This window comes from Sus scrofa, chromosome 3 (genome assembly GCF_000003025.6).
Source record: "Sus scrofa isolate TJ Tabasco breed Duroc chromosome 3, Sscrofa11.1, whole genome shotgun sequence".
NCBI lineage: Eukaryota > Metazoa > Chordata > Mammalia > Artiodactyla > Suidae > Sus > Sus scrofa.
The window spans coordinates 47,716,606-47,729,376 of record NC_010445.4 but is presented as its reverse complement, the minus strand read 5'-3'; the positions used below and the strand labels follow the sequence as shown (position 1 = coordinate 47,729,376).

General features: G+C 47.4%; 1 protein-coding gene across 1 annotated transcript in view; it reads left to right on the top strand.

The window, feature by feature from the left end:
* The window catches only part of GCC2 (GRIP and coiled-coil domain containing 2), a 40,810-nt gene extending 29,684 nt beyond the window's left edge, over nt 1–11,126 (top strand). Inside the window, exons 18-23 of the mRNA XM_003124853.6 lie at nt 187–363; nt 1,837–2,054; nt 3,880–4,074; nt 5,034–5,173; nt 6,531–6,732; nt 9,661–11,126. Coding sequence (XP_003124901.3) covers nt 187–363; nt 1,837–2,054; nt 3,880–4,074; nt 5,034–5,173; nt 6,531–6,732; nt 9,661–9,731 — 1,003 coding nt within the window. The 3' untranslated portion in view covers nt 9,732–11,126. The remainder of the gene's footprint in view (nt 1–186; nt 364–1,836; nt 2,055–3,879; nt 4,075–5,033; nt 5,174–6,530; nt 6,733–9,660) is intronic.

The window sequence follows — 12,771 nt, the reverse complement described above, 5'->3', positions numbered from 1 at the left end:
ACTATAGCATGTTTTATTTCACATTTAATTCTATTCTGTGAGCATTATACTGATTATACTTCCTTTAAAATCATCCACAGTAATGGCAAGAATAATTAAGTGATTGAAGTCAAATTTATTTGAAACCACACAATGAAATGTCTGTCTTTCCAAAAAAATTGTTGAACTATTTTTTTTCTATTTTAGAGAACATCTGGAAATGCTGATTGACCAACTGAAAATCAAATTACAAGACACTCAAAATAACTTGCAGGTCCACGTCTCTGAACTGCAGGCACTGCAGTCTGAGCATGATGCCCTGCTGGAGAGGAATAGCCGGCTGCTGCAGGAGACCGTGTCCAAGGAGGCTGAGCTCCGGGAAAAGTAAGGGGGGTGCGGCACGGTGACACCAGTCTGCAAGGCACATGTGCGCTGGGGAAGATGCAGGCTGAAAGGTAGATGTAGGTATTTGCTGCTTCTACCTTAAAGCTCCCCCTTTGGGATTGTTCTGTATTTTGCTTTAATTTTTTGCCTTTTTTTTTTTTTTTTTTTTTGCCTTTTGGGGCTGCATCTGCAGCATATGGAGGTTCCCAGGCTAGGGGTTGAATCGGAGCTACAGCTGCCAGCCTACGTCATAGCCACAGCAACGCCAGATCCTCAACTCACTGAACGAGCAAGGCCAGTATCGAACCTGTGTCCTCATGGTTACTAGTCAGATTTGTTTCCACTGAGCCCTGATAGGAACTCCAGCCTCTTCTTTTTTAAACATCTTAATAACCCTGCTCTCTCTGTAGGAGACTGTAAAGGTAACTCTGGGGGAGTCGCTCGGCCGACACCCAAGCTGCCCTGAGGACAGAGCAGCAGTCTAGGCAGGGGCTCATGGAGGCAATCCTGTCCCTGCCGTCGCTTGAGGCCTGGAAGCCCCTTAAGCTCTCCCCGTAGCTTTTATCCTCCATAGAGACTTGTCGCTGCCACCAGCTCTTCCTTTACTTGTCGGTGGGTGTTGTTTGAACAAAGTGCTAGAGAGAATCTAAAGTCATCCATCTGTGACCTTGGCAATTAAGACACCTCTTTTGAAACATTGTGTTTTTACTGCAGGTCTCCCTTTAGCCACTCAGCCTTATTTAAAACTTTGTATCATGTGCTCCCCTGTAGCACATAGGAAAAATCTCAGAGAGCTCTGTGCTGGGCTCTTTCCCCCAAGAGCTGGACTTCATATTGCAGGGGTGGAGTGGATAAAAGAAGGCTCTTGTTTTTTCTGTAATTGGTTCCATATTGTTTGAATTTCCAAGAGTATACTTATATAAAAAGAAAAATGATGTTTTACCAAAGTCAGATATATAAAATCATAAGTCTTATCTTACTTAACTATAGTTAAGTCAGATATATCAACACTCTAAGTGAATCATTAAAGCTAGCAATTCCCCAGTCAGTGTCAGGTGGACTACAGTAAAAGTGGCCAATTGCCAGCCCTGCTTTCGGTTTTCTCATGCGGTGGCTCTGGGAGGAGAACCTGCATTGGACAAGGTGCCCCGGAAGCAGCTGCAGAAAACTAAGTCTGTTTTGGGGGTTCATGTTAATTGGTTCCAAAATGGCCAGAACTTCCTTCCAGGGCTTTCTGTATGATTGAAAGTGTCCTTTTTCATGTTTTGAGGGTGATAGGGAAAAGGCAAGTTTATCCTGTGTTTGTGTGCGCTGCCACCCAGGCTGGCCTGGAGAAGTGGACTGGTGTAAAGTGACTTCACCATGTGTCCTGACCGCTGCTCACCTGAGCCTCCTCCTGCGCCCAAGGGTGGCTGACTTTTTCCAGGCTGGGTGGACTTGGGTCTCAGCCTTGGCATTGGCCCCTCTCCATAGGCTGTGCTCGGTGCAGGCGGAGAACACGGCGCTACGGACTGAGCAGGCACAGATGGCAGCCCAGCTGGCGGCCCAGGGCGAGGCACTGCGTGGTGGCTTCCGGGACCAGGTGCGGCAGCTGCAGGAGGAGCACCGGGGGACGGTGGAGACGCTGCAGCAGCAGCTGTCCCAGCTGGAGGCCCAGCTCTTCCAGCTGCGGAGCGAGCCAGCAACGAGAGGTACGTGCGTGTGTGGGGCGCCCCGGTGCATGTGTCTCTGCCACTGAAACGCGTCCCCCACATCTTCTTGAGAAAATGAAAACTTTGTGGGTGACGAGCAGCATCGCTTCCATGATCAATGAGTATGGGATTTGCTTAGTGAGACTGGAACACTGAGCCCGTCTTACCTCCATGACCTCTCAGTACCAGTTTTCATGTTTTTCTTCTCGTCTGACTCACGGGCTCTATCCGTCTCATGACCTGTGTCCAGATTCCAGTGGCCACTGAGTCACTGTTAGTCATCAAATACATCCAGTTTTTTTTTTTTTGGTGGGGGGGTGCTTTTTAGGGCCACTCCCGAGGCATATGGAAGTCCCCAGGCTAGGGGTCAAATCAGAGCTTCAGCAGCCAGCCTATACCATAGCTCACAGCAATGCCGGATTCCCAACCTACTGAGGGAGGCCAGGGATCAAACCCCCATCCTCATGGATACCAGTTGGGTTTGTTACCACTGAGCCACAACGGGAACTCCCCAAATACATCTGTTTTTCATCAGAAACTCTAGATAGCACTGAATTTGTAGGATCACTTGGCCACACATGGCTTCTTGCCTTTCAGATTTGTAATTAGTGGGATTTAGTTCAGGCACCCACACAACTGTCATTCTGCTTCCTGGAAGAGATGGGATGTGTCAGCCAAGATGAGGACACTCTGGAGTATTAAGTACCAGCCTTTGACTTAGTACCGGTGCCTTGTCACCAGGGCATTGGCAGCCATGGGTCACTTGTCAAGGCTGGAAACCAGCTTCAAGAAATTGTAAATTAGCCAAGAGTCATCAAAGGAAGTACCCAACCAGGGGTCAGCAGTAGAATCGGCAGTTAGAAGAGGGTCAGAAACTCAGAGACAGGCCTCAAAAGGCAGCTGAAGGGTAGTGTCTGAAAGCTGAGGATGGGGACTTCATAGAAAGGAGAATAAATGAAATTGGACCTTAAAAGTTGTGGTCAGAATTCTGGTTGCTAACACAGTTCTGAGTCCTTGGACAAAGCCATTTAATGTCTCTGACCTTCTGGTTTCTTGGGATTAGTAAAGTAATGTGCTCAAAGTACCCAGCCCTACTCAGTGTGGGTTATTTGCAGGCAGGCAAGCCCTGCCCGGGAACTGTGACAGGTTAGCCTGCCCTGGGCTTGGGCCCTTGCCTGGATGCTGAAGATGAGAGCGGGTAGTGACAGGAACCAGCAGGGACATCTTCAGAGCTGACCCCTGCTTCAGAAATAGCTAGAATGTGGTTTAGGAATTTCTGCCCATGCTGGCAGCAGGCCAGCCCTCTGCACTGTGTTCCCTAATAGTTTATCTTAATGCTAGTGGTAACTATCACATGTTCTGAATTGACTTAAGTGGTTTAAAGTTCAGTCACTAAGTTTTTAGGGCTTTTTTTTTTTTTTTTTTTTTTTTTTTGTCTTTTTGCCATTTCTTGGGCCGCTCCTGTGGCATATGGAAGTTCCCAGGCTAGGGGTCAATCAGAGCTGTAGCTGCTGGCCTACACTAGAGCCACAGCAACGCAGGATCCAAGCCACGTCTGCGACCTACACCACACCTCACGCCAACGCCAGATCCTTAACCCACTGAGCAAGGCCAGGGATAGAACCTGCAACCTCATGGTTCCTAGTCAGATTCGTTAACCACTGAGCCATGACGGGAACTCCTGTCTTCTGGTTATTCAAATTCTCTGCCATATCATTTGACATCCCTAGAATCATTTAGCTTTATTGTGTATCTTTTTAACGCTGAATCCATGATTTTGAGCAGTCTCACACTTACTCTTTCAAAAAAAAAAATCATGTAATAGGCCCAGCTTCTTCCCACCAACCTCTGAAGAACCTTCGAGAGAGGAGAAACACAGACCTCCCACTTCTGGATGTGCAGGCGGTCACCCGGGAGGAGGGGGAAGGGATGGAGACGACGGAGGCCGAGTCCTCATCTTCTGCCAGCATCCACACACCATCTTTGGAGCAGTTGCTCAGTTCTCCTGAAGCCAGGCTTGGTATGTTTGTCTTAAATAATTACATGTTTATTTAATTCCGCTGTCCTGTCTATTTACCATTAATTTATAAATGCTTTTTTGAGCTATTCTAATAATTTTTTTTCATTATTCCACCCTTTTTCAAACGGAAAACTTTTCCTGCACAATGAAACAGATTGTTTTGTTTTGTTTTGTTTTGTTTTTAAATGAAATGCTAGTTCTGGCCAAAACAAGAGCTAGAAACAGATGGTTAGAAGCTCTGGCTTGGTGTTAGAAGTAGGGTAAACATTTCTTGCCCTGATGAGAAGCTGGCATCCTGATTAGGTAGTTGTGCTGAGTGTGCCTTATTAACTACAGCGTTTCAGACAATTTCCTCCTCACCTGTACTGCCCATTGATGCTGCTGGTTTGGGGTGGTCCTCTTGGAGGTTTCAGGATCTGGAGTGGGTTGTGTCCTGGGTCCTGGCTGTGGCTGGGTGGACGTAGCAGTCACAGTCCCTCCAGGAGGAGTTAGGCTGTGGGACGAAGGCATCATGACGCTGGCCTTGACTCCATAGTCAGACCAGGCTTTTTGGTGCTTGCTACCTGTTCCCTCCTGTGTGGGACTTGAGTAAAAGTACCCACCCTGCCTTGTAGTCAATGCTCACGCAAGACCGTGGTTTAAGTGATTGGTATCTGCTGACACTTCTCCCTTTGTAAGTAGAGCGGCACAAGCTCTTGGGACATTAATAGGTGGAGGAGGATGAAACTCATCAAAATTGGGGCTAAAACTCCAGGCTAACAGATTCCAGACGAGCCCACAGAGCCAGTGACCAAGCAGGTGAGGGCTCCAGAGCAGAGTCTGTCTTACGTGTATCCCTAGGATGTGAGGAGTGGACTGGAAGCCATGGCAGAGGAGCAGCACTGGGGTGTTCTCTCATTTGGAATCTTGGCCCATGTTCCCTCCTTTTGAAAACTAAGTATTGAAACAATTCCTTGCAGAGCCTCCTTCATGGCATGCTGAATTCACCAAAGAGGAACTGGTTCAAAAGCTCAGTTCCACCACAAAAAGTGCTGACCACCTGAACAGCCTGCTTCGGGAAACGGAAGCGACCAACGCCATCCTTTTGGAGCAGATTAAGGTGAGGGAGGGGACCTTGCACCCTGCCCCATCCACACACAGTCACACCTCTGTCACACCTTGGTTCCTCACAATGTTCCCTTCTTGAAATTAAGTGTTAACTGCTTTTGTATCTATTACATAAAAACTGTTTTAATTCCTACATTTTCTAAGAAGCCATAATAGATTTAGAGGTTAGCTAGCTGTTTACCAGTCAGTGTTCCACATTTACTTAAATAAGCTTTGAATGGGTGTGGGTCCTTAAATTCTAAGGATGAACCGTGAAGCACTTCTAAGAATGGCCAGGTGGTGTGGGAGGCGTGGCTGTTGAAAACTGTGCTGGAAGTGGAGGATAGGGCGGATGTTGCACCCACCCTCTCGGGTGATAAAGCCCCTAAAGCCCCATTGTTCGTTGATGGCTTCTCACCAGCCAGGCCCCGCAGTTCACATCTCTTGGGATTGAAGCTTCGTCATTGCTAGACGAGAACCATGAAAGCTGATTTGGGTGGAGAAAATTCACTGTGGCTGGAAGGCACCTGTTTCTGCCCTGGACCTGCTTCTCCCCACAGAGCATCCTACCTCTGCGCAGGCCAGAGGCTGCCCTGGTCAGATCCAGCTTACACTGCTGAGTCACTGGGTTATTCACAGGACATTGTCTGCATCCTGACATCCCACCTCAACAAGGAAGGTGCATCTCAGTAAAGGCACAAAATTACCGTTTCGCACGTAGTCAGAGCATCATCACAGGTAGCGAGCCACCCACTAAGCCAGACCTAGGTAACCATTCCCATGTCGCGCTCCGCACATGTGATCTCAGACCTTCGGGGCACTCTTTCAGATGCCCCTAAGTTTTAGGGCAGAGTCGGCCACTCTCCTGGACTAACCTGAAATGCTGAAATGTAACCATCTATTTTGTTTGTTTCAACCCAGAAATTTTCCTCCAAGATTCACCATCCTGCATCTTTGTCACATCGTACGTGCAGTGCCCCCCTTTTCTGGTAGTTTCTAGATGGACTTACATTCCTGAATTTTCACTTTTGTTTGGTTAAGTGCTGTTAGTTGTATGGATACTCTGGCTGTGGATACCCCTCCTGCCCAGCCCCCTTCCCACGGCTCTTTGTTGGGAGAGCTGCCCTTGGGCCATGGTGCTCTCTGGGCCTCTCCTGCCCCAAGGGCATGGCCTCCGCAGCGGCACTGCTGAGCCGAGCTCGGGACCCAGTTACCTCCGCTGCACCTGCTTCCCAGCTTCCAGGAGTTTCTTTCAGTTTCTCATCTAGTCGCTCCTTTGTTGTCATTTTTGGGCATTTCCAGGGAAGAGAAGAACATGAGTGTTCACTCTGCTGTGTTTAACCTGGTTTCTCTCATTTCTCCGACACCAGCTTCTGAAGAGCGAAATAAGGCGCCTGGAGAGAAATCAAGAGCGAGAGAAGTCGGCGGCCAACCTGGAGTACCTGAAGAACGTTCTGCTGCAGTTCATCCTCCTCAAGCCTGGGAGCGAGCGGGCTCGGCTGCTGCCTGTAGTGGGAACAATGCTGCAACTCAGCCCCGAGGAGAAGGCTCGGCTCGCCGCCGCGGCCCAAGGTAAGCACGGGCTCCGGACCCTGGCCGGAAGCGGTGCCAGGGGCCTATAACTCAGATGACAGCCTCAAAACTCTGTTGATGTGATGAGTTCTGTGGTGTGTGTGCCTGTGAGTAGGTTTGGAAAGCTGATGCTTTAACATTTTAGGGCAGTCCAGGATGTTTCATCATCTTAGCCCACAGCAAAGTACAGGACAGTGTCCAGTTTTATCTTCCATTTCTTTGCAATTGAATTTGTAATCCTAGAGCTGCATTCTGCCCAGGAACGGGGTTTCCTTTGTGTCATGCTTGTTAACTTGTGTCCAGCTGCACCCCACAGCCCCTCCCTCCAGCACATGCAGCTTTAAGGCTGCCCTGTACTTGGAGCTCAGGTTTTCACATCTAGTAGATTTAACACCATGATTTCCTAAGCTCCTTCCCAGTGACTCACAGCTGTGTAGTTGCCTGGTTTCAGACTCCTTAAGGACCATGGTTTCAGTTTTAAAATGCCTTTATTGTTGCCATTTTCAAGCATGCAGAGAGGACTGTAATGTCCCTTGTAGCTGTCACCCCCCTTTATCAACCTCATCTCAGAGTCTTCCTCTGGCTGGTGCAGAGCAGAGCTAGAGGTTTTAAAGCAGGTTCCACACACCGTCTGATTCTGCGGCGGATACGTCAGTGCATTTGCACTCTTCTGCCGTCTGTCCCCAGCCAGTCCAGGGTCTTGCATTAGTGCAGGTGTTTTGTTACAGTTTCGCATGATGCATTTGGTTGGTGTTCCTTAAGCTTTTATCCCTCGTAATTCCATGTTCCTTCGTAACATGGATTTGTTCGTTGAACAGTGATGGGATCTCAAAATATTTAGCATGTCTAATAGTTTTCCTTTAAATCCCACTATGTTTAGAGTGATGAAGATAGGTTTTTTTTTTTTTTTTGGCCACACCACCAGCATATGGAAGGGTATCGAACGCATGCCTCGGCAGAGACAGTGCCAGCTCCTTAACCTGCTGGGCTACAGCGGGAACTCCTGTTTAGAGGAATGATGTTACCACCACTCAAGTGAATAAGTTGAAGGTCCACTGAATAGAAGACTCTAACCTAAGGGTCCCTTATGTTATTATAGATGTTACTGATCAAAGTGAAGATATATATATATATAGAGAGAGAGAGAGACGTTCATTAGAAACGCAGAGCTCTAAGACATGCTTATGCTGAGTCCTGTAAATATATCAGGAAAACTCCTCTTATTAGTTTATCTTCAAAAGTTTATTCGCTTCTTACCTCTAACCTATGTGAGCAAATGAAAGAAAATTTCAAAAAATGAAAGACAGCTATGGTTTGGCAGCTGATCTAGAAGTTGCTTAAGGGAAAAGAAAGAAATCATTCAGAATTCAGTGTGGAGAAGCAAAAAATGAAAGAGCAGAAAACAGAGGACAGAATAAAGACACTAGCAGATAATCAGTAATAGAAGTTCTAAAAGGAGACCAGAGAAAAGAATGGGGTAGAAACGATACTTGAAGAAAATGGCTTAAATTTTTTTAGAACTGCTGAGATACTCATTCCACAGATTGGAAAAATCTCAATAAAATTTCAAGTAGGATAAATAAAAGTTCATATAAGAGTGAAACTAGCCCCCAAAGAAGGAGAGAAAAATCTTAAAAGCAACCAGAGAAAGAAGACCCATTGTCTCAGTGCCTATGAAGGCGAACCAGCCAGGCCTTCCCAGCAGAGGGCTTCATGTCCCCGATGAACTTCGTGGGTGGAAGATCTGAGCAGCAGGAAGGAACCTGTGCTATACCTACAGGCCCTGGGCCTCAGCAGCCCAGGCAACCAGGGACACTACCAGGGCCCTGAGGGTCAGGTCCCATGGGACATGGGTGTGCAGGGTCAAAAATCAGGTCCTGGCCCTGAATGAAACGGGATCACACGGGCAGAGCACACATGTTCCTCCAGCTTCCCCCTCCTCTGTGCCGAGTTGATAACAGTAATTTTCATTCAGGTTGCTAACTGCCAGTGCATGGTGAAATTAGCCCAGTTGATCACATCCGAATATCTTTTAAAAATAGAAACATCAGAGTTCCCATTGTGGCTCATCAGTAATAAACCCAACAAGGATCCATGAGAACTTGGGTTCGTTCTCTGGCCTCGCTCAGTGGGTTAAGGATCCAGCATTGCTGTGAGCTGAGGTATAGGTCGCAGATGTGGCTCCGATCCCTTGTTGCTGTGGCTGAGGTGTAGGCTGGCAGCTGCAGCTCCTATTCGACCCCTAGCCTGGGAACCTCCATATGCCTTGGGTGTGGCCCTGAAAAGACAAAAAAAAAAAAAAAAAAAAAAAGAGAATAGAAACATCAGAGTACATTGACTCTAGTAAGGGTAGGAATTGTTCCTTGAAGCTCTGCAGCTGTCTGTGTGGCTGGTGGTGCCCCTCTGACTGCATCCGCCCCTGTGGTAGCAGGATTTCTTTCTGGGGTCGGGGTCAATAAACACCCATGAAGGACCCTGCTAGCACCCCAAGCACGTGCCCTGAGCTGTTCAAGCTACCTGTTGCGTCTGTGTGGGAAAGAGAACAGAAAGTGCCACCCGGTCCCCAGATGAGCAGTGTGAAGAGGGCACTGCCGAGCAGGGCAGGTTGTCGCCTGCCCCCACATCTGAGCCCCAGCGCAGTTCACAGACAGCGTGTTTCTTTTCTGCCTGACATGCAATTCGTGATATGTCAGCCTAGCTCCTCAGATAAGTCAGTCAGCTCTGCTCTGTGCAGACGTGAACCTCGGCCTTGCAGCTCCACGGCTTTACTGCTGGCTGGGTTGTGGGTTTTGGCTGAGTTGTCACTCAGGATGCCTTTGGCATTGTCTAAGAGAGAAAGACAGTAAACACGGAAAGTTTGAGGACAGAAAGGTTAGTAACATGAAAATACAGTGTGGAAGATTAATACTTTTTTTCTATACCCTGCAGGTGAGGAGGAAAATGCTTCCCGCTCCTCCGGGTGGGCGTCCTATCTGCACAGTTGGTCTGGACTCCGATAGAGTCATGGAAAAGGCGTTATTTGTTAACCAAATAGAATCCATTTGGCAAAGAAGGTTCATGTATATTGCTGTTGTTCTTCTGTCCAAAATCGTGTGTGTGTGTGTGTGTGTGTGTGTCAAATGTCCCTGTATGTGTCTCTGCGTGTGTCCCTGCGTGTTTCAGAGGCTTTGCCTGAGGTCAGTGCCCGGCAGGCTGAAGTGTTGACACCGCTCCCTCCTCGGGACCCCAGGCTGCTGGGCCAGGCCATGCTGTGAATTCTGAAGTTAAACTAAGTTTTGGTACTGAACCAGCTGGAATTCAGACTTCAGCATAATGTTATAAGACCATTTATCACAAGGTCAGCTTTGCAGATAGCTTGTTACACATGACAAGTTGTTAAAGAAAATTTGTGAGTTAGAATATGAAGGAAAATGCTTTCCTGGTAAAATTGACTTGTTTATGAAGGGACTGCAACATAAACACTCTGCAGTTAATTACAGACTAATTAAAATGCAGTTCATTTAGTTATTCCTTTAAGATGAGCTGCTCTTTTTTTCTCCAAAGTATATTATCTCAAAACTCGTTCTGTTCTCAGAAGCCCTGGTCATCACATTCCCGCTGGGCACTTCCTGGCGTGGGTCCGCCAGGCCCTCGTCTTTAGCACCTTCTAAGCCAGTAGTCTTGCGAGATAGCGGGACGTTGGCTGTTGTGCAGCCCTGTGTCCAGGAGGAAGCTGGAGCCTCTTGGTTTCTGAGACCAGCTCTGGGTGATGGTTTTACTTGCCTTCTATGCCACTGAATATTTTATTGACCAGATCACAAAGGTGTTCTTAAGTCATAAATGTGAGGACTCTAGTATTTGTCTAAAAAAAAATCACCTCATGGTGTGCACTATGAAGTTATCTTCAGCCTTCCAGTTTATACCCTTTCAGTCCCAGCTAATGAACTGACCTCATACTTTGGTTTCTGGGAACATTGGTTTCCAATTTAATTTCACTGAAATTTGCTGCTGACATGTTGAGTTCTTTAAAAATATCTCAATATCTGTCTTTTCTCCTGTCTTAGAACAGACCTAACTAGTGAATGTACTAATGAAAATGCATCTATTTCAGAGCTGACTTTAAAAGTTTAGTTTTTTTACTTCATAAACTGTGAATATGAGTATGCCAGCAGCATACAATGTAACTGTTATAGTATTTAAATAAATTTCACTTTCTCTGTAAGTCCAGGCCTCTTCCAAGTCTGTATCAATTTGTTTTGAAATACAGTCTCTACCTATGGACATAATAACAAAAACGCCTTTTCGCATGATTAAAAAATCATGACTCTGATTACTAAGTTTATCTTTTTTGGTTTCAACAGTGAGAGGAGATGTAATAATTATTTTACTATTTCTATTAAACCTGTTGAACCGTATGTCATATTTGTATGCCCACTCATCTTCTGTTAGTCTCCTTGGAGCTTTGAGTTACTGACGAAAGGGAATCTCTGCTTCCTTCGCCGCTGCCTTTACGCAGTTGGGACTTGGGTCCAGGTGCTCAGGCAAAGGCAGGTTGCCCTTGGGGGTCCGTGACTGTAGATTGTGGTGCCCGGCACATCGTGGAACCCACCCTCGGCCTCTCCTCTGTGATGTGAGTGTCTCATACACAGCAGGCCCTGCTTACACGCCTCACAGTGGGAGGTGGAGAATCGCATTCCTTTGATGGAACCGTTGGTGGACCCGCGCACACTAGCTATGCCGTGTCCTTCTTAATCCCTTGTCAGTTGATGGTAACTGTCGTAGTTCCCAAGAAGATACAGCTTGGCCTTGGTCAACAGAGCACATGAAAACGGCTCACATGTATCATTAAAAAGGAAGCTGGAGGTGGCACTTGGTCACGACTGTTTTGTTTTCATTTGTTTTCACAGCTGATTTGTCTGAAAATCAGCTGTGACTTCACAGTAAGCCCAGGTCAGCCTGATACAACTGGGTGGTGTCTTTGGGCTGATTTGCACCACACATGTTAAAAAAAGCATTTGGGGAGTTCCCGTCGTGGCGCAGTGGTTAACGAATCCGACTAGGAACCACGAGGTTGCGGGTTCGGTCCCTGCCCTTGCTCAGTGGGTTAACGATCTGGCGTTGCCGTGAGCTGTGGTGTAGGTTGCAGACGCGGCTCGGATCCTGAGTTGCTGTGGCTTTGGCGTAGGCCGGTGGCTACAGCTCCGATTCAACCCCTAGCCTGGGAACCTCCATATGCCGCGGGAGCGGCCCAAGAAATAGCAACAACAACAACAACAAAACAACAACAACAAAAAAAAAGACAAAAGACAAAAAAAAAAAAAAAAAAAAAGCATTTGGTTGTGCATGTGCTGATTACACAGGGAAGGAAATTATGTTTTCCCATGTATTCAGAATGTGATTACAGGAGTTCCCGTCATGGTGCAGCGGAAGCGAGTCCAACTAGGAACCATGGGGTTGAGGGTTCAATCCCTGGCCTTGCTCAGTGGGTTAAGGATCTGGCACTGCTGTGGCTGTGGTGTAGACCAGCAGCTACAGCTCCAATTACACCCCTAGCCTGGGAACCTCCATATGCCATGGGTGCGCCCCCCCCCCAAAAAAAAGCAGAATATGATACATGGAAGAAAAGCAAGTTCTGACATTGGAATTGTTGCTTTTTAAAAATATAGAAAGCTCCTGTGAGTAGAACACAGTGTGGTGAGGAAACACACTTTTTGGCTTAGTGTTTGGGTGACCTCCGGTTCCCCTCTGAGGCCTCTCCAAAGTCTTCCCCCCCAGAGGAGAGTCAAGGGGCCGAGGGGCCCAGCCAAGGTCACCTGAACCAGACAGAGGGCCCCGACGAGGCCAAAGTCATGAGATTCTCTCAGGATCCTGGATTTGGGACTGAAAAGTTAAGTCAGGGAGTTTCCATTGTGGCCCAGTGGAAACATATCCAACAGGACTCAGGTTCAATCCCTGGCCTCAATCAGTGGGTCAGGAATCTGGCATTGCCGTGAGCCGTGGTATAGGTCGCAAACATGGTTCAGATTCCATGTTGCTGTGGCTATGGTATAGGCTGGCAGC